The 20,840-nt window shown below is 40.4% G+C and overlaps 1 protein-coding gene across 4 annotated transcripts in view; it reads right to left on the reverse strand.

The window, feature by feature from the left end:
* ncoa2 (nuclear receptor coactivator 2) overlaps positions 1–12,689 on the reverse strand; it is a 54,047-nt gene extending 41,358 nt beyond the window's left edge. For 2 of the 4 annotated variants that reach the window (XM_007554579.2, XM_016672680.1), the window contains exons 1-2: positions 12,414–12,689; positions 967–1,074 (exon numbers count right to left, since the gene is read on the reverse strand). In XM_007554579.2, the coding sequence (XP_007554641.1) occupies positions 967–1,058 (92 nt within the window). In that variant the 5' untranslated portion in view covers positions 1,059–1,074; positions 12,414–12,689. The remainder of the gene's footprint in view (positions 1–966; positions 1,075–12,413) is intronic. The other 2 variants (XM_016672679.1, XM_016672681.1) reach the window with 2 other exon arrangements.
* Between the last annotated feature and the right edge of the window lie 8,151 nt (positions 12,690–20,840).

Raw genomic sequence — 20,840 nt, forward strand, 5'->3', positions numbered from 1 at the left:
CTCGTTTCTTTTTTTTTTTTTCCAGCGAGGGAAGTACCGCCCCTCGCCATCACGCTGCCTCCACCTAAAGGTGTTTCGCATTAGCAGGGAGAAATTGCCAAGTTTTTCATGGGGTACAACCCACATCCTCAACCCTGTTGCTCAAGCCATAAATGTATTTTTCTTACACTCTGTTACTCTGGCACCATTTAAGGGGGAAATAAAACAGCTTTCCAACAGTTTAACATTCATTATCAACAGGTTCTTACATGTGGCACCGTGGACGACCTTCCTAAACAAGCTCAACAAAACTAGATACGTTTACGCGGGACATTGGAGCTCCTGTAAAAACTCCTGGTATCTCCTGGAAAAGATAACTCATTATCTCCTCGATGGTTCTGGGTCAATTTGTGCCCTTATTTTAGATCCAAACATTGCTCTGTCATCCCAACCTACTTTCCTTTAAACCTGCAAACAAGCTGCTTTGTACTTTAAAATAATTCAACAGAGTTAATTATATAGAAACACTGAATGTGATTGTTCAAGATTTTATATGACCCCTCGTTTGATTCTTGTCCGTGCACATTTGTATTGGTTGGCATTTATGACATAGAAGATAGTGACCAATATTAAAACCGAATACTCAGAGTCCTATAAGGCTGTTTTCTTACCGTAGACTGTGTGGAGATTTTAAAGTAAAATAAAATATGAAAAAAAGATTACTTTACATCATTATCTGTAAAACTGAGTATGACATTTCCTGAACAGAACTGCAAGAGTCTGAAATCGTAGATGGGTAAATTGACCTGCACCGCTGCTTGATGGAGTTTCCTTTTTAGTTTCGAAATCGTCAGCAGAGGGAAGGTAGTTGAATCTGCAGTGGCCTGGTAATTCGAATTACTAACACGAAGAAAAACTAAAATCTCTAGGTAGCGGTGTGAGATGAAATAAGTTGGCAAGTAGGACTTGATCATTCTTGAGGGTTACCTGGGTCCTATGAGTTCGGCGGAGCATTCTTTGCGTTTTCGTGCTTCTGCCCTTGCAGGGTCAGATGAGTTTTCACCGACTCCACTCATCATCAATGCATATCAGCGTCTGCAAATGGAACACACAGGAAATCACAGTTTTAAATAAGAAGCAACAATTTCACTAGCTAACTGACTGAGCAAAAGGTAAGACAGCAACGGTATGTGAAAGGATGACAATGCAGGACTCGGTGAGGGCCCATATGGCCATCTACATACAGCACACATACAAACACACGCCCACACACACACGTACACAAAGTCTGTGCTGGAAGCACAAGTTGATCCAGTCCGGGAGAAATGAGTGAAAATGGAGCAGAGGTAGAGATTCAATCATTTCTCTCCGATGGCACAGTTCTCCCCAGAGAGACTGAAATGAGAGCACCGCGCTTCGCCTGCAGCAACAGACTGTGCGCTCAACCGTGTGCTGAGAAAAACACATTCGCTACACAAAACCAAGTGAAGCCAGCTCACATTCAGGACAGAGAGTTTACAGTAATGTGTGCCTGCGTCACTGTACGGACCGCCATTCGCCTGGAAAAACTCGAGGTCAATCAAAACCACAACAATGAGGACTCCTATCGTTTGAGGTTATGTGGAAATAACACTCGCCTACTTAGAAATGTCTTATAAGGTCACTTCCTATACGGTACAATAAATTTTATTTATTTTTTTTCTTTTGTTAAATACATTTGGGAGTCTCTTGACGGAAGCAAACAGTTGAAGCACAAAGAGTTAATGTGGCAGAGAGGCAGCTGGAAGTGGAACAGTGTTTGTGGTAAAAGGCTATTTACTTGTTAATTTGGGATAAAAAGGAGTACGATGAGTTTACTTCGGATACTCAAAAAGAGGGATTGCTCCAAAGTTAATCAAAATCAGCTGTCCTTTTACCCTCGGATAATGCTTTACCAGTTGTCGTGCATTTTTATTTTGCTAAATTATAACTGGGTCCAAGTTTCGCTATATACGAGACGATTGGTTTGAATGGTCTCGTATGTAGAGACCATTCCTATGTACCGGTGGTCTTCAAATCCAGGCAGTGAGGAGTGGCATCGTGCAAATTTTAGACGCGTCTCTGCTTCAGCACGCCCGAGTCAGATCATGAGCAGGACACCGACGATGTACTTCAGCCGTCTCACCGTCACAGAATCTACAATAAATTCTACTGTCAGTTTAACCCTCCTGTTGTCCTCGGGTCATTTTGACCCTAGGACAACAGGAGGGTTAAAGCAAGAAGAAGAAAAAAAAAAAGTCATAAATAAAGCTAAAGCAAAACTGAACCCTCCAGCATGACAATGACATACCAGTAAATCCACCAAGGACTCGCTAAAAATGTAGAAATGGAAAGTTCTATGCGGAGTCAAACCCTCGTCACCGATCACTTTGAGATGATGCAACTTCATACTAGCTGTATTTTCAGGAAACCTCTCAAACATCTCGCTCCAGAAAGTTAGGAGCGGGGCAAACTTTTACATATTTTTTTTTAAGTGCAAATAAATCACATTTCTTCCCAGAGATTAGAAATTTTAACATGGCTACTTGAATAATTATTTAAAAAAAAAATGTTATTAAATTACATGGAGTGTCTTAATTCATTTCATACGACAGTCAGTGGATAAATTAGACACATTTAGGCCTTAAGAGGATCTGTGATTGGTGCCATTTAAACAAAGAGATTTTATTAAATTATTCAATGATTTATGGCATAAACAATAAAGAAGCTATACCTAGAGAACAATGGTTTTCGTGAAGATTCTGCAATTGAAATGAACCCGGAATGTCACAATTTTTTGAGTTTAATCTAAACATTACATGCTTTTCATGACAAGCCAACAGATTTCTCCCCTTGACGATCACAGATGAAGTCTGCGCCCAGTGGGTGCTGCTGCCCTTCTGATGCGCTCAGCTGATGCTCAACAGAGTAGTGTGGCAGATTTCTGGCCACAGTTGCATATTGAATAATAGTCAATAAATATTTTCTTTTTATTATTATTATTGACCTGCCAGAGCAGAGTGGCTGGGGGGAAAAAAAAAAAAAGATTTCCTGCACAGAGAAAAATAAAATTTTCCATAACAGATTCAGCAAACAAAAGCTTTAAAGTTGGATCGGTTAGGCTCTTAAAACCAACATAAGCAGTTCTCAAAAGCTAAAACTGTTCCTTCTCTATCCTACTCTTAAGTTACCACAAGTAGAATTTGAGGGCACTAAATGAAAAACCATCAATTATTAACCGAAGTGCAGTAATATCTTATTAATTACCATCGTCCTCTGAAAATCTGTCAGCAGCTAATGGACTCGGGTTTAAATATATAGAAGGATACCTTCAGTATATTAGAAAGTTAAAAACTCATTGCCTTAAAATAAACGGTTACATTAAAAAGGATGTAAATAAAGTTCCTTAAGGCAGTTGATGTTGCTAAACCTCATTGTACTTTATTGAGATTTTATGTGATGGAATAAGCCAAAGTAAGGCATAGTTATGAACAGAAGGGAGGGCGTCTTGAGGGTAAAGTGCATCATTAGTTTTTCTCCCACACAGCAGTTTGAATGCAGGCCAAAAAGTTCAACTTTGGTCTCGTCTAACCAGAGCGCCCTCTTCCAATGGATTGTTGCAGGCCGCAAACAGGACTTCTTACTAGCGTCCATCACAATAAACAATAAATCAATTAATCGCATGATAAATTAAAGCAAGCTCAATCTCTTCTATTTGTACAATTTCATCGTTTTGGTTTTTTTCTCCTCTTTCTACCAAAAACTGGAAAGCAAAAGTCTTCAGTCTGGTGCTTTGGTCTCGACTAGCCCTTTATTTGAAGGACAGTTTTGTTTACAGAGACTCCATAATTCTTTTTTTTTTGTTTTTATTTTTTGTTGTCTTTTGCTCGTTTATTTTGGATATTTAAAATGTCTTCCAGTTCAAGTGTCGAATGTTAAGATACTCATTAGAATTTAAAGTTTAGCGAATCTCTGAGAATGTGTTCTTGCATTGTTAGGCCGTTACCGTTGTATTACATGAAAATGGTCTCAAAACAACAATATTATTGCTTGTCGCAATAATTTCTGGGACAATTTATCGTCCAGCAAAATTTGTTATCCTACTTTTTAATGCTTTCAACAATAACTTTTGAAGCACACAAATAAAAGTTAGCATCTCAAAAGATTCTACCTCCTGTCCTGTGGATCTCTTTAGCTGCTCCAGAGATACAATGGACCTTTTGGCTACCCGCATGTTTTTTTTTAAATTTTTATTCCATTTTCAGATGATGGTTGAAACAGTACTCTAAGACAGTGTTTTTCAACCACTGTTCCGCGGCACACTAGTGTGCCGTGAGTGATCGTCAGGTGTGCCGTGGAAATGATCCAATTTCACCTACGGTACCGTATTTTCCGGACTATAAACTGCTACTTTCTTCCTAAACTTTGAACCATGCGGACTGTAGCCCGGTGCGGCTTTTCTGTGTATTTTTCTTCAACCACCAGGTGGCTCTCTAGCAGGAAATGAATCATTAGAAGTCAAAATTGTAAATCAAAGAAGAACGCGTTAATTTTCATTTAGAAACAAGCACATGCTAGGATAATATTTGTAACCAAACCCTTCACTGATCTTCTCCAAAACTTTATTCTTAAGCTATTTGCTTTTTTCCCCACATGATGCCATTTATTCACAAATGTACTACAATAAGCCTCTGAGACCTTAACAGAACATCTGTATTTACGTTGAAATTTTAAAAAAAAAAAGTTTACAACAGGACAATTAGCCTTTAAAGGAAACTTTAAAGCATTTAGTTACACTGGATTATTATTTATGGGCATCAGAGTAAAGGGAGACAGACTGAAAATGTCTACCACACTTTAAATGTTTTTTTTTTTGTCACATAAAATCCAAACGAACCCCACTGAAGGATGCAGTGAGCAATAACAAGACAAAATGTTTTTTTAAACAGCAGGATCAGGGGGACACAAATACTTCTGCAAGGCACCGAATCTTTGGTTTCGGCTCGTAAAAAGAACGGACCTTTAAATGAAACCCTTCAAAGAGAACATGCAGGTCTTTTCCCAGAGTAGGTGCCATAGCTGGCGCATGCTGTGTTGTGATAGAGTCTCAGCTACCCTTACCATGGAAACAGCTATGACACACACCACTTGCTGCTCTGCCATTACATAAGGAGGGAGCAGAGTGGAGAACGCCAGTATTTAGGGGAGAGCAGGGTAGCATAGCCTGGCAGAAGCTGGCTAAAATAATGAATGAGGTAGTGGCCATGCAAACCTTAGTCTGACTGCCTCCTGCCCTGGAGTGACCCACTGTAAGCTAGCAGTAGCAACTGGCTCGACATGAATGAAGCCAACGCTTTGGCTACGGTTTTAAACATGTCCTTTTGACAAGTGTCTTGTGTTCCCTTGTTGACTAGTGCTGCGAGTGAACAGACACAAACGGCCGAGTCCACGTGTCCCACTGTTTTGCTATTTTGAACACCGCCATCTTTGTGCAGAGCAAGCTGTGTGCTGGCTGAAAACATAAAACTCAATATTAGAGGTTGTATCATTTTTATTAATGGCAGCAGGCCATTAAACTCTAATAGCCAAGTGCCATTCTCCATTTTTATTGGCCGGGGCAGGGCTTTCAAAAGCACAAGTTACCATGGGGATTCTGCTTCTGATTGGCCGAGCGTGCCTCGCTGAGCCAGATACGATTGGTCGCCTCCATCTCCTTGACATAGCAGCAATGATGGGTCACTCTACATTGAGACAAATAAGTGAGACTTGAAGTACCGAGCACGTCTCAATGACACCAACACAGACGACCAGACGGCCTGGCAAGCAGGCTGCCGGCTGATTCTGTAGCTGGGAAAGGGGAGCGGGGTCTCAACACAAGGCAGACTAACAGGGGGTTCCCATCTCGAAAAAAAAAAGGAAGAGTCTGGACTGCTGGCAAGCTAATAACCGCTGGGAAATCATTAGCAAACAAAGATGCTGTAAAAATGTGCTTACATTTAACAGAACATAGAGTATGAAACAACCCCTCAGAGGGTAAAAGAACTACAACCATGTCTGCTTTCAGCCTAAAAGTTGCCACCTGGTTTCAAACGGGCCCTTATTCTACAAAGCCTCAAGACCCAATATGAACAAGAGTCACGTTGTGGGGGAAAATTGCTGAACGCTTCCATGTCTCTGGGGGACAATTTTAAAAATTCACGGACACTACCACAGTCGGTAAATGATAGCATTTTCTCCAACCTGCCAGGACATCTTAAGACATCGTCATCCCTCATCCTTATGAGGAAACGCATAAAAAATGACCTTCACCAGTCACTTGTGCAACAAAACGCAGAGGAAACATATTGCTTCGCAGTCGGGTGTCCTCCGACTGGCAAGCTGTCCATTTTTACTAATGCAACAATGATCTTTACGGTTAACCCCTTAAAGTTCTGCTTCATCAGCCTATAAGAACCATCTCTAACAATGTAATCTAAACTAATCTGGTTTCTTCGTCTGCGTGGCCTTTCAGCACTCATTTCAATGTAGATAATGACATCAGCTTCAGCTGGCATTGTTTGCTTTTGTTGTTGGGTTGAGTTATCTCTGAGACGGATCTCGCCTCCTTCCTGAACGATATGATGAGTAGACGTTCCCATACCGTTCAAACCTGAATAGCAGGTGAAGAGGATCTTTCTGGTATCCCATGGATAAACAAGACTTCTGGAGGTAAAAAGTTTGTTTTGTTTTTGTTTTTGTTTTTTGGCTGCTTTCCTGTGATGATGTCACACAGTGAAGTAGCATGTTTGAGGTGTTCAGAGACAAAAAAAAAATTGTTTAGATGTCTTTTGTTCTGTAATCATAATTGTCTGGTTTCAACTCTACAGATGACAGATCCTTAGCCTAAGCCCTCCTTTATATAATACAAAATAAAAAGATTACAACTGATTAAAGGATAGCACAGGAAAAAAGCAATTCATTGTTACTTCTGTCTCGGGCGTCACTGACAGTGATAAGTAGGTTATAGATGGGTAGGGTAAGTAACCTCATTATGCTCTTGAATGATTGGCATATTCTAGGAAGCATCTATTAAATTTGAAGCTCATCAAGCCATCAACTCCTGTAATTCATTACTACACCAAGTTGGGACATATTCTCCATCCGTCATCAGTGCAAGCCATTTGCAGTATAAGCAAAAGGAAAAAAATAAAAATAAATAAATCTGCAAAACCAAACGGCCAAATACAGAGCCGCTGGCCATGACATGTTTCTTTTAGTGTCACAAGAAATTGCAAAAAGGACACCGTAAAGGAAACAAGTGATATCAGCTTTTATTTAGTCTAAACGCTCTCCAAGAAGGCTGTTGCAGTAAAAGATGACGCGTCAATTACCTTCGCAGGCTATTAAAATAAAACATTTCAGAGATAATGCAACTGAGAGCTCATCTTGGATTGTGCGATTTATAAGCGTTAAGTTGAAATGCGATTTCATCCTTTAGGTGTAAAACGCAGTGGACACGCCGTTCGGTTATCTTCTACGTGTTCCTGGCAAAGCAGCAGCTTTGACTGGGGAAAGCACAGGCTGAAGGACTGAGTGGAAATGATGCCTGGGGGTCATGGGGTTTATTTGAGCAATGCCCTTCTGGGTAGTTGCCCACTTTGAAACTGAGCCTCATAGCCGTCTCTGCTTTAGACTCCTTCCTGTTTCTCTCGCATAAACGCAGACGTCGAATATTTGCGAGCAGATGGGCTGACAGTGTAAACAATTCTCACGTTGTTACCCTTTTTTTTTTTTTTTTTAACCCCCCCATCTTTATCCTATCTGTGACCGACTCCCACGGATGCACGACGGGGAGGGCTATTAAAAACGCTTTAAAGAGAAACAACGCCACCTCAAGAAAATGACACCGGTAATTTTCCAGCTGTGTGTCAGACAGAACGCCATTTCTGACAGAGGACTAAAAGCAAAACTATAGCAAATATAACTTCACAACCCCAACAAAATCTCCAGAGAAATCAATTGACTTTCAGAGAGCTCTTTAGAACGAAAGCCATAGTGTGTGTGTGTGTGTGTGTGTGTGTGTGTGTGTTGTTGTTGCTTATAATTTGAGTGTCACATGACTGCCCCCCACCCCCCTCCACCCCCAGGATTGAGCTGGAGCCAACCAGTCTGGTGAGAGAAAAGTGTGGGGACGAAGCGCCGGAAGCAACCGCGCTCCCTCCCGTCAAACTCAACCAGAACCTGCTTGTAACCCGCTCCATCAGACGGCTCCCCACCTTAGAAATCCAACTCAGACATTCACCTGCATGTACAGCCAAGAAAACACCACACCGTCCCTTAATAGAGGACATACTTAGCAGTTCTAAGACAGTTTTTCTTGAGAATCCTCTAGTCTTTGCATAGTTCTCGCAACTACTCGCGATGCTTACACTGCACAGTCAAAACCAGACTGCCATAAAAAAAACAACAACATAAAACTACTGATTTGCCCATTTGAACTCGCAACATAATGGAAGAAAGAAATGTCTCGAGTTGCCAAGCGGAGGCTGCATCTGCCAGTGTGCCGTTCCTGTAATTTTGTGGCTTAACATGGCTTTGTTTAGAGACACACCTAGTGTTTCTGGAGCTCACTGGGCGCTGGGCAAGACCATTCATCACACTGAATAAGAAGCTATTGGGGCAGTGTTTGTAGTCTCATTCACTGCTATAACGAGAACCCTTCCAGAAAGCGCAGAACCTCGGTGGGGCTGAACAATGTCTCGTTGGTGTGTAATTTGTCCTCACATGGCGTCTCGACACAACCGGCCCCAGGAGGGACATGGGGAGCAAGAGTGCACGGATAAAGAGTGCTTCTCGAGGCCTGCAGTACAGGCAATTCATTTCCCACAAACTGACGAGGAAATCATGACAGAAGAAGGACCCAGAGGACACTTGTCTTCTCGTTTTACGCCCCAGTATTTTTGCCAGGGTGAAAAGAGGCGTCCGGGAGAGCCAACATACACACAAACTTGTTGGATTCATGCAAGATGTTATTCAAGGCAAATATGGATTTGAACAATATCGTTTTCGACAGAATTGAACACTGTGGAGGTCGTGGCGGACTCTGGCCTCGCTGACAGCTGCCGTTACCTTGAACCAGATGCCGGGCTATCGGATTTGGGTCAAGAGAAAGGCAGAGCAGAACGGCAAGACGGCAGAAAAATGAAAGTCGAAAACCTAAAGGTGCACTGTGTATTGCGACTTGGTCAAGGTGATGCCAGGGGCTCGAGCCGATTGCTCCAATTCTCAACAAAGCCTCCAGAAAACACCGATAAATCAGGTGACTTCTTAAAATGAGCCTAAAGTTTACGTCTCTGTTCTGGTGTGCGACCATTTACCATCCGCCTCGACAGCATAAACAAACTGTCATGAGATTTATGACCACAGAACAGAACTAGTAAATCCATGAAATAAAATTTCTCTACGAGTTGAGAACCTTAACTTCACCTTAATTTGAGACAATCTACTATGACATACCATTAAATAGTCTGCAAAAGCAGGAGGGACTTTCTGATACTGTGCTGGATTATGTCAGGCTTTACTTGCTCTACTGGGACCACTTTGTGTTATTTGGCAGTTATTAATCTAAGAATAATAACAAAAAAACATGAGAGGTTCCTCAAGACACTTGGATCCCCTTTTATTGAAGACATTTATGCTCTCCAAAGTCTTCATATGCATTATGGTGACACACAACTTTATATTCCCGTGTCACTAAGGTCACTAAGTAATTGTGTCCATAATATGAATGACTTTATAGTTTTGAATTTGAACTGTACAATAACAAAAAAAAAAAGATCAACAATGATCAAGATTGCATAGACCAACAACAACTCGAGTACAATATTTGGAATGTTGTAATATTTCAACTGTCATGTATTCAAACACTGCTTACAAACAGTTGCATGGACTTTCACTTTCACTGCCATTTTGTCCATGCCTAACAGATCTCAGTGAGCCAGATGTTGAAACTAACAGTGGTGGGATTTACTGTGATGACATACACGGAAAAAAAAAAAAAAAAAAAATGTTGGTTGATTATAATCAGTAACGTTTTCCCAATAACGAAGAATATGCTGCAAGTCCATGTTCTCTTCTCTCTCCAGGATGTTTGCTAGCTTAAGGCAGAAAAGACAAAAGTCTTTGATTTTAGTCTGAATAATGCAGGATAAGAGATCACCAAAGAGCATGCAAGAAACCTAAATTTTAACATCCACCTAACATCCACCTTAACTTGGTGCAAAGTTAAAATCAACTTTGCACCATTAATTACTCCAACAACCGTCCTCCAAAAAAGAAATTCAATGGAAAATTCTCAAAGTTCTCCTGATGGGTAAAATGAACAAGCAAAAAAAAAAAAGAAAAAAAAAGAAAGAAAAACTGTTCAAATTGTATACGACCTAGTCCCACTCAAGATATTCTTTCCTCTGGAATCACTGCCAGGTAATGGCACTAAAGTGGCAGATAGCAACAACAAGCCAGGCCCCCACATTTACTGAAAGCTGATCACACTCATCAATCTTTAATGGCGGCAGTAACTCCAGGATGTCGCAGGATGAGAAGCAGACGGTTCAGCATCTGGTTGTCAGAGAAACACTGGGGAGTACAATGGCTGGATATGTAAATCACAATGGCAATTTGCCAACTTAGCATAAAGCAATGGAGAAAAAAAAAAAAAAAAGAAAAACCGACTACTGCTGTTACAAGTATGCATCTTCAAACAACAATGTAGTCCAAATCCATCAGTGGTTAATTGCTATGGGAAGATTTACTGATAACAGTAGGGAAATCAGGTTAACGTAGAGGCTGATGTGTTGGGTTATCCCAAGTTAATCTCCAAGGCTCAATTACCTAATTGATCTGAGCCATTATCAATCCACTACTGACCCAGCTGCTTATTGTAGTGTGTACATTAAAAAAAAAACTTGTTTTACAATAAAACAAGGTTTTTGCCCGATGAGCAGATTGCAGTATAAAACTTTGAACTGTAGAGTGAACCAGTCAAATGGATCAGTTGCTTTTGAACATGAAAGGAAAAAATAGAGATAAAGGGAAACAATTAGTGGAGGGAAAAACTTAAATCTATATGTCACCAATAAACACATGATCGATATCAACAGCTACTACGTTCAATAGACTATTCAATCATTTCAGTGGACTCTGACCCTGAACTACACAGTGATCTACAGCTCTAGCCACTCAACATCTCACAAGCGAGGAGGGGAGGAGGGGGCGTCAACTAACTCTCTCTCTTTGGTTACCTAGCAACCACCTACACAGCATCAGTTAAAGGTTTTGCCCTCCATCCTTCGTAAGTGCTTAAAAAAACAATAGCATAGAGAAAAGAAGAAATGAGCACAACGGCTCAAGAGGAAATTACGAATAAAACAGAAAACATCATGACACGATGTTGGCTCCGTTTCAGATATTTAAAACAAAAAAACTAATCAATTATCCATATAGACTCGAATGAAATCCTTGTATTGTGATACGTTTTTCAGCCCCAACTCAAACTAAAATGTGAAAGTCATGTAAAACATATTTCTATGACTTTCACATGTAAGTATGTGAAAGTCATATTTACTTTCACATAAAGTAATTCTTCAGATGATTTAGATAAATTATCTGAAGAATTTATCTTCTTCAGATAAATTCTTCTTCAGATTTATCTGAAATCCTTTTGAATATAGAAAGGTATGGGTTGAAACCAGCATATCGTATAGTGTAGCAAGGTTTTTTTAAATTATTATTTTGTTTTGGGGTTTTTTTAAATACTGCTTCCAAAATTACTACAACGTCCCATTACACCAGTTTTCTGATTTAAAGTTGTTTTGATGCCAGAGTCACTCTGGCTTTATGGAAAGCGTTCCGCTAAACTGCCAGTAAGCTGGCTGAAAGAAACTAAGCTAAACAGAGAGTGTTTAAACATCCAGCAATTTCCAGATAAAGAGTAAAAACAAGAAAAAGCTAAATAAACAATGAAGCAATTTGTCTTTTCTTTTTTTTTTCTTTTTGCAAAACTGATTTACAAAACTGTCAAGTCAGAAAACCGAACAAGTACAGAGGAGCACATTCATCAAACTTGTGGAAGCATCAGCTCAAACTCAATCTTTCAGCAATATCAGGATCTGTAGAGCAGATGAGTTTGCAAAACCTCCATTGCTTTGGTCTGTAAAACAAATGTTGCAGCACAAACCCAGCACAAAGCCTGTGGAGATTATCTCCACAGGCTCACCCGGGTGTATCTATTTTTCCAACGATGCAAGATCATAAAACAGCAGGAGTTTGTTGTTTCAGTGTTTGAATCATGTCAACATTTATATTTGACAGAAGTCCATTCATCATATTGCGCAGCAGAGTTGCATCAGTAGAGAGTTGGCTGCGGTTGCTCTTCTTACCGTGGTCTTAGTCCAGAGAGTCCCTCAGGCCATTGCTGCAAGATGATGAATCCTGGAAACCTTTACACATCACTCTCTTCTCCCTGCTGGGAGAAACAACAGCAACACTCGAATTGAGCTCTCCGCAGTGGCAATCAACCGGTGTCATGCAAAAGCATCCTAGGAGCACATCCTTGAACAGCACAGTAACAAGAGAGAACTAAGTGTGAGATTTATTCTGTAAGCGAGACTTCTTCTGTTTCATTATCTATTGTAATGAAATCCAGGGAACAACTAAAGTGTTATTTGAAGTCCCCGGGAGAGGACATTGGTGTAAACACAGCATTGTTTTTGGTTGAATTTAGAATAAAAACAACGTTTGGAAACCTAACCCGACAATGTCTTCAAAGCATTTTTTTTTTTAAATTTATTTTTTACTTTTTTGCTCACATACACTACCGGGCCTTTTTGGTGGGCCGTACACAGCAACTCTGCACATCTGCAGCTCACTCAGCAGCTTGCAGCTGCCTGACAGAGTCCAGTAGGGGAAATGTGCTCCACATCTTCTGCTGTAACAGTTACGCAGTTCTGTCAATGATTTTTCCATGAATCTTGACAGATTTCATGTAAACAACAGTGGATTAGTGACAAATACATTTTTTTTGTATTGTTCTTACAGCCACAGTTACTCAATTATCTGCTTTAAACCTTCAATAACTACCAGGCTTGAAGGAGCACTGTTCCTCTATCGGAGGAAGAGTCATATGTGACTTCTTAAACATTCCCAGCATTCAAATAAATGGACCATCAAAACATTTCAAAAGTTCGGGACTGGGAAAAGAACAGTTCTGCAAAACTAAACCTGCCACTCATTCCGTTTAGCTGCCAGCCTCGAGCTGTCCGCTCCACAAACATAGATCTTGAATTAAAGAGAAAGAAATCTGCAAAGTGTACCATCATTGAGGAAAGTCCTTCATAAATTATACTCAGAACTCATGAATGAAGCAAATTGGTGGCATTGTTATACTGTGGGGTCATTTTCAGTATTCTTAAAATCTTGATTTTTTTTTTTTGAAGAAATATAAAAGTGTAAATCTTTCAGGGAAACCTGTTTCACCTTGGTGCCGACAACGACAATGGCACAACACGTCACTACTGTGTTGAAATTTCTTTTTAAGGAGACTTTTAAATTAAATGTGGACAAATCGACTTAGTCAAAAGGTCAAATGAGAATCCAATAGCAAATGTGTCCATCTTTAAAGGCTGCTGTACACAAACAACTCGCTGATCTAACTTAAAGAGCCCAAAACAGATTTGAATCCTTTCGGCTAGAAGTATTGAGCCAATAAAGACTAAACACATTAACCTGTACCTGCTGCAAGAAAGATAAATAATAATAATTTAAAAAAAAATCTTATGCAAAACAATAATTTTGCCGTCTAATTTTACGCTTGTGTAGCTTACGCAGTACCCATGTTTACAAAATCAAATGCTAAGCAGGAATCAATACTTCTGCTTTTTGCTGCACATACCAAATGAGCCAGCTGGGGAAACCACTGACATGATGTGATGTGCTGACATGACACGAGAGTAAACAGATTCTCCTTGTGAAGCAAACCAAGTAAGGAACAGAAAGCCACAAGAGGGGAAGATTACATACATGTGCAAGTGCATTACAAAAATAGCCAAAATTGACAAGTTACAGAATGTCTCAGTGCAGTTTTATAATGGCCTTCCACGGTAATGCAACAGTAATAACAATCTAAACTAATGCTTACGTAAATGTGACTATTTCAACCGTTCTCTTGCCTTCTTTCGCCTGGTAAATCTGTTTTGACGCCTATGGAGAAATTTCCTCTGAGAATTAACTCCGTCACATGCTCAGTCAAAGTCCAGACTTGATCTTTGGACTATACGACGCACTACATCGGAGGCTGAAAGCACTCTATTGATCCAGCATTACTGTAAAAAACAAAAACAAACAAAAAAATGAGAGAGCACTGTGGATCTGATAATACCAAACAGTTATTTCCAAAGTGAACCGTGCACTGAAAGAAAAGAAAACCAAGAACTCAAGAACTCCAACTATTTTGGTCTATAAGTGCATCAAGCAACAGCATACATTTAATACACATTCAAATAAACAATGTGGCGATTGCATCATTTGGGATCTTCTGAAATCAAACCACTACGTTTAGTAAATAACCTGCAGCACATTTTTCTCTAATAGTGTTGCAGTCCATGGGGATAATAGATGAATAAAAAAAAAATCTAAATGTGTTAAAAAAAAAAAAAAATTATTTCAAACAAATGCAATGTAAATATAACATGTCTAGGAGATGCGTGAAGAGATTTGCCAGTGGAACAAAAGACAATCTACTTGTCCCAAATAATTTTCCAAGCCAGTTATTTATTAGGAGGTCAAATAAAAAAAAAAAACTGTGAAATTTCAGGGTCAAGTTCTCTTCAAAAAAATAAATAAATAATCCGAGCTGCTTCTTTATGCAAGCTCAACTTTAGCTTTATCTTTAGTCTCTCTGTTCAAATTAAAAGATAACAAAAGAGACATGTTCGTACAGCTTTCAAGGAGTTGTTAATCGCAGTAGTCATCAATTAGTGCGATCAAACAGCTGTCTTAACTTCTCGTTCTTCCAGTTACGGACTCTTTTTGTACAAAATGCTCTTAAACCAACCCAACCAAACCTAAGCTAAGCTAAGCTAAGCTAAGAGCTGCTGTATCAGTAAATCAGGCTCCCATAAAACAGGACAGAAGATGACCATATTGGCCAGGTCACCGAGGGGCTAATCACAATAGAGCTCTCGTCCAGTGCCTTTTAAATGGCCCACTAATGGCTGTCAATGGCATAAGAATCAAGACTGATGTCTACTCTGATGAAAGTAATTGGCAGTAAGTTCCAATCCTAAAAAGAAGGTTTCACTGACATCAGCTTCCTTGACTATAATCAATAAAGTTTGCTCCATCAGGGAAGGTGAGACAAACTGCAGTCAAACGCGTATGCTTTACCAAAAATAGAGCTGGCATTAGCCTAAAGCTGAAGAGAAACAAGCAGCATTTGTTGACTCGCAGCAAGTACACTGCAGCCAACTACAGCACAAAAAAGGAAATCAGATAAAGACTTCCAGACAATTTCATCTGGGTTAAATTGTGAAGCGCCGATAACCACGTCCACACCTCTGCACCCGAGCCCCTGCAGAATCAGCAGATTTTTTTTTTTTTTTTTTTTTTTTTTTTTTTAAATTCCCCTGTTCTGCTGAGGGAAGGCCTGTGTGTGCATGTGTGTGTGTTTGCGCAGCAGAGACATGTAAACAGACAGAGCAGAGAGCGAAGGGAGGGGACGAGGATTTGCAGTGATCACTACATTTTTATAGTCCTCACACCCACGAGCTGTCATAGGCCGGTGACAACACACCCACTGTCCAAAAGTTACAGCCCAAAATGTCCGGAAGACGGCAGAACGGAAAGACACGAGCGAGGGGCTCAAGCAGAGGACAAGGAATCTGCAGATAAATGCGACAGAAATTTAAACTTTTCTGAAACTTTATAGACATCTCGGGTTTTCTGCTGCAGGGCATTCAGCTCAACCTGCCTTTAAAAGCAGCCAGAAAACATCTGACATCTGCTCTACACACACACACACACACACACACTTCAGAGGAATGTAATCGAACTGGATTTCTCGAAGGAGAGGTTAGCCGTAAAGATCAGAAACACAAGCTCAACGCTGCACCTCTACCCAGCTGTTTTGTTGCCCAGTTTCAGTTTGAACCAGAAAGAAAGACTAAAGAAAATGAGTGGGACAGGATGTGTTCTCCTTTCATCTTTGGTGTTGGTCCAATCATGAAAGAGTACCGCTTTTATTGGCCGTTGAGCAGGTGTGCAACAAGATCTCGCAGCACAAGAGCGTGCAATATGAAAACGAACTACACTTCTCGCAGGATTTCTCCAAATCGATTTAAAAAAGACACACAGCGTGTTGAGAGGTTATTAAAGAGCATGAGAAAGGCGCACTCAAGCCATCTTAATTTAACTAATTTTACGGAGAGTAAGGCATTATCATGGTTATTATTAACACGTTTCAAATAGTGTAACGAACTAAACTTAGCCTCTGATTCGTAGATTTACTCCAGGTGTTCAGCAGCGGAGGAGCGCCACAAGGGACCGTACTCCTACCGTTTCTTTTCACTCGGTACACCTTAGACTTCCAGTAGAAGTCAGAGTGCTGTCATCTGCAGAAATACTCAGATGACTTAGACTGACAAGAAGCTGAGTTACAGATAGCTGGTGCGCCGTTTGTGTCATAGTGCAGGAACGATCATCTCATCGTGAACGTGAATAAAACACGCGAGATCCATGCAGATTTCAAGAGAAACAGAAATCATATTTCTGTAATGGGAGGAGAAGCAGAGGTGAGAGAAAGGAGAATAATAACCTGCGTGTTCACCTGGAACACAGACTGGACTCAACAGGCAGCAATACAGCCGTCTACGAGACGAGACAAAACAGACTGTACTTTTTGACGAAGCTGAAGTCCTTCGATGTTTGCAGCAAGATGCTGTTGGAGTAGAAGCGTCTGAGTCAGGGACTAAAAACGGTTCAACAAGCTGATAGAGGAAAAACTGGTTCTATTTTGAGACTACTGTTGAAGATCTGGAGAGTGTTGCCAAAAGGAGGAGTCTTCATAAAAGACAACGTTACAGACGGCCCTGAGCAGTCTCGTCATGAGATTACTGTACAACTAAAGTCTTCAGTCAGAGGTTTTGTTACAACTGCTGTAACACAGACTGCTTATTGGCAATTTTTTCCCCAGCCATCAGCATCTACAATGACTCTGAAGAAAATTGGATCATATGAGTTACAACTTCATTTCCCTTTGGGAAAAAACGGCATGCTTGAATGTAATTGAATCTAATCCAATCTGTCAAACAACCAACATGCTACTCATATTTCCCAAGTGAAATCTGTTTTAGAATTTGGCATTTTAAAAACTTTGGGATTCCAGTGTTTGATTATGAACAAAAGCTTAAAACTCAAATCAATCCTAAATCGAAAAAGATATTTTCAGCTTTAAAGCTTCACCAGAGCTGTGCATCAGATGGAACGTGCAGCATGCTAATGCGTGTGTGTTACTGGATGTTCTTAGCGTATTTGTGTATGGAAGGATCAAAGCTGCTAAAAAGGCACACTTTCGTGTTAACATTGGCACGAGGTGCTTTACCTTTCAAGTTTATCTGTCACTCTATCGCTCTCAGACACGTAATCTAGGTTAACTTCCTCTGCATTGCCAACTTGAAATGTGGCACAATAAAACACTTATCTTGAACGCAATTTTTTTTTTTTTTTATTTCACAACGGTGGAGTCTTAAAAAAATAATAATCTGGAAGCGTTTACTTAAATTCACGAAGGTGAAGCTGGCGAGCAGGAGAACAAGAAACAATGAGAACCTATTAAGTAACATGCAGACAGCTGATGCAGAAGCTTCTACAAGTGCGGCTTAAGAACCACAAGCTAGCTCTCTTATCTGATCCTGGCGACAGTAAAAACAAATGTTTAGGCGTAATAATGGGACTGATACGATGAGTTGTAAAGGATGAGTCACAGCGAAAGGTAACTGTGTAGGAGGCTGAGACAGCTGTGACAATAGGAGAGAAAGTGAGCAAAATCAACAGAGACGTATTTTAAGAATGGCTGGCCTTGCATGTCGGGTATCTATTGTGCTCGGGAAAAGGGGGACCACCAACTAATCAGTTTGCAAGGAATGAGTTCCCATCGGGTCCGAGGGCGTGCGGTGAAAGTGAAACTAAACAAGAAAGGTGTCATGTTAGTGTGTGTGTGTGTGTGTGTGTGTGTGTGTGTTTGGGTGTGTGTGTGTTTGGGTGGGTTCAGGGGAATGGGATGACATAACTGTGTCATTTTAATCAGCCGGGGACGCCGACAGGCATAAATTACTCACTTAACGGTGGATCAATTTGAATTTTCAGAAACGTGACGACAGGAAGCGTGCAATCGTTTTCTCCCTCTACCGAGCTGCAGTCTGAGCACTGTGATGATCCCTGGAGCACGTTTAAGGGGGGATGACTGTAAAACCCGGCATTACCTGATTAAGAGTGCTGCTGCTCTGACGGCGGAACATGTAATTGGACGAGACAGAGGAAGACGTCGGGTGAAGCGCCCTCCTTAGCAACAGCCGGGTCGAGGAATTCTGTCGTGTAAGATTTAGCAAAATTTCACGAGACTTCCCTTTTTATTTCAAATATCGAAAGGATGGACTTGGTAGATCAAAGCGTCACCTTAAATACTGAACATAACAGACAGAGGAGTAATGCTATTCTGTCCNTTTTCTTTTTGCAAAACTGATTTACAAAACTGTCAAATCAGAAAAGCGAACAAGTACAGAGGAGCACATTCATCAAACTTGTGGAAGCATCAGCTCAAACTCAATCTTTCAGCAATATCAGGATCTGTAGAGCAGATGAGTTTGCAAAACCTCCATTGCTTTGGTCTGTAAAACAAATGTTGCAGCACAAACCCAGCACAAAGCCTGTGGAGATTATCTCCACAGGCTCACCCGGGTGTATCTATTTTTCCAACGATGCAAGATCATAAACAGCAGGAGTTTGTCGTTTCAGTGTTTGAATCATGTCAACATTTATATTTGACAGAAGTCCATTCATCATATTGCGCAGCAGAGTTGCATCAGTAGAGAGTTGGCTGCGGTTGCTCTTCTTACCGTGGTCTTAGTCCAGAGAGTCCCTCAGGCCATTGCTGCAAGATGATGAATCCTGGAAACCTTTACACATCACTCTCTTCTCCCTGCTGGGAGAAACAACAGCAACACTCGAATTGAGCTCTCCGCAGTGGCAATCAACCGGTGTCATGCAAAAGCATCCTAGGAGCACATCCTTGAACAGCACAGTAACAAGAGAGAACTAAGTGTGAGATTTATTCTGTAAGCGAGACTTCTTCTGTTTCATTATCTATTGTAATGAAATCCAGAAAACAGCTAAAGTGTTATTTGAAGTCCCCGGGAGAGGACATTGGTGTAAACACAGCATTGTTTTTGGTTGAATTTAGAATAAAAACAACGTTTGAAAACCTAACCCGACAATGTCTTCAAAGCATTTTTTTTTTTAAATTTATTTTTTACTTTTTTGCTCACATACACTACCGGGCCTTTTTGGTGGGCCGTACACAGCAACTCTGCACATCTGCAGCTCACTCAGCAGCTTGCAGCTGCCTGACAGAGTCCAGTAGGGGAAATGTGCTCCACATCTTCTGCTGTAACAGTTACGCAGTTCTGTCAATGATTTTTCCATGAATCTTGACAGATTTCATGTAAACAACAGTGGATTAGTGACAAATACATTTTTTTTGTATTGTTCTTACAGCCACAGTTACTCAATTATCTGCTTTAAACCTTCAATAACTACCAGGCTTGAAGGAGCACTGTTCCTCTATCGGAGGAAGAGTCATATGTGACTTCTTAAACATTCCCAGCATTCAAATAAATGGACCATCAAAACATTTCAAAAGTTCGGGACTGGGAAAAGAACAGTTCTGCAAAACTAAACCTGCCACTCATTCCGTTTAGCTGCCAGCCTCGAGCTGTCCGCTCCACAAACATAGATCTTGAATTAAAGAGAAAGAAATCTGCAAAGTGTACCATCATTGAGGAAAGTCCTTCATAAATTATACTCAGAACTCATGAATGAAGCAAATTGGTGGCATTGTTATACTGTGGGGTCATTTTCAGTATTCTTAAAATCTTGATTTTTTTTTTTTGAAGAAATATAAAAGTGTAAATCTTTCAGGGAAACCTGTTTCACCTTGGTGCCGACAACGACAATGGCACAACACGTCACTACTGTGTTGAAATTTCTTTTTAAGGAGACTTTTAAATTAAATGTTGACAAATCGACTTAGTCAAAAGGTCAAATGAGAATCCAATAACAAATGTGTCCACCTTTAAAGGCTGCTGTACACAAACAACTCGCTGATCTAACTTAAAGAGCCCAAAACAGATTTGAATCCTTTCGGCTAGAAGTATTGAGCCAATAAAGACTAAACACATTAACCTGTACCTGCTGCAAGAAAGATAAATAATAATAATTTAAAAAAAAATCTTATGCAAAACAATAATTTTGCCGTCTAATTTTACGCTTGTGTAGCTTACGCAGTACCCATGTTTACAAAATCAAATGCTAAGCAGGAATCAATACTTCTGCTTTTTGCTGCACATACCAAATGAGCCAGCTGGGGAAACCACTGACATGATGTGATGTGCTGACATGACACGAGAGTAAACAGATTCTCCTTGTGAAGCAAACCAAGTAAGGAACAGAAAGCCACAAGAGGGGAAGATTACATACATGTGCAAGTGCATTACAAAAATAGCCAAAATTGACAAGTTACAGAATGTCTCAGTGCA

The sequence above is a fragment of the Poecilia formosa genome, unplaced genomic scaffold, assembly GCF_000485575.1.
Source record: "Poecilia formosa unplaced genomic scaffold, Poecilia_formosa-5.1.2 Scaffold64, whole genome shotgun sequence".
Classification (NCBI taxonomy): Eukaryota; Metazoa; Chordata; class Actinopteri; order Cyprinodontiformes; family Poeciliidae; genus Poecilia; species Poecilia formosa.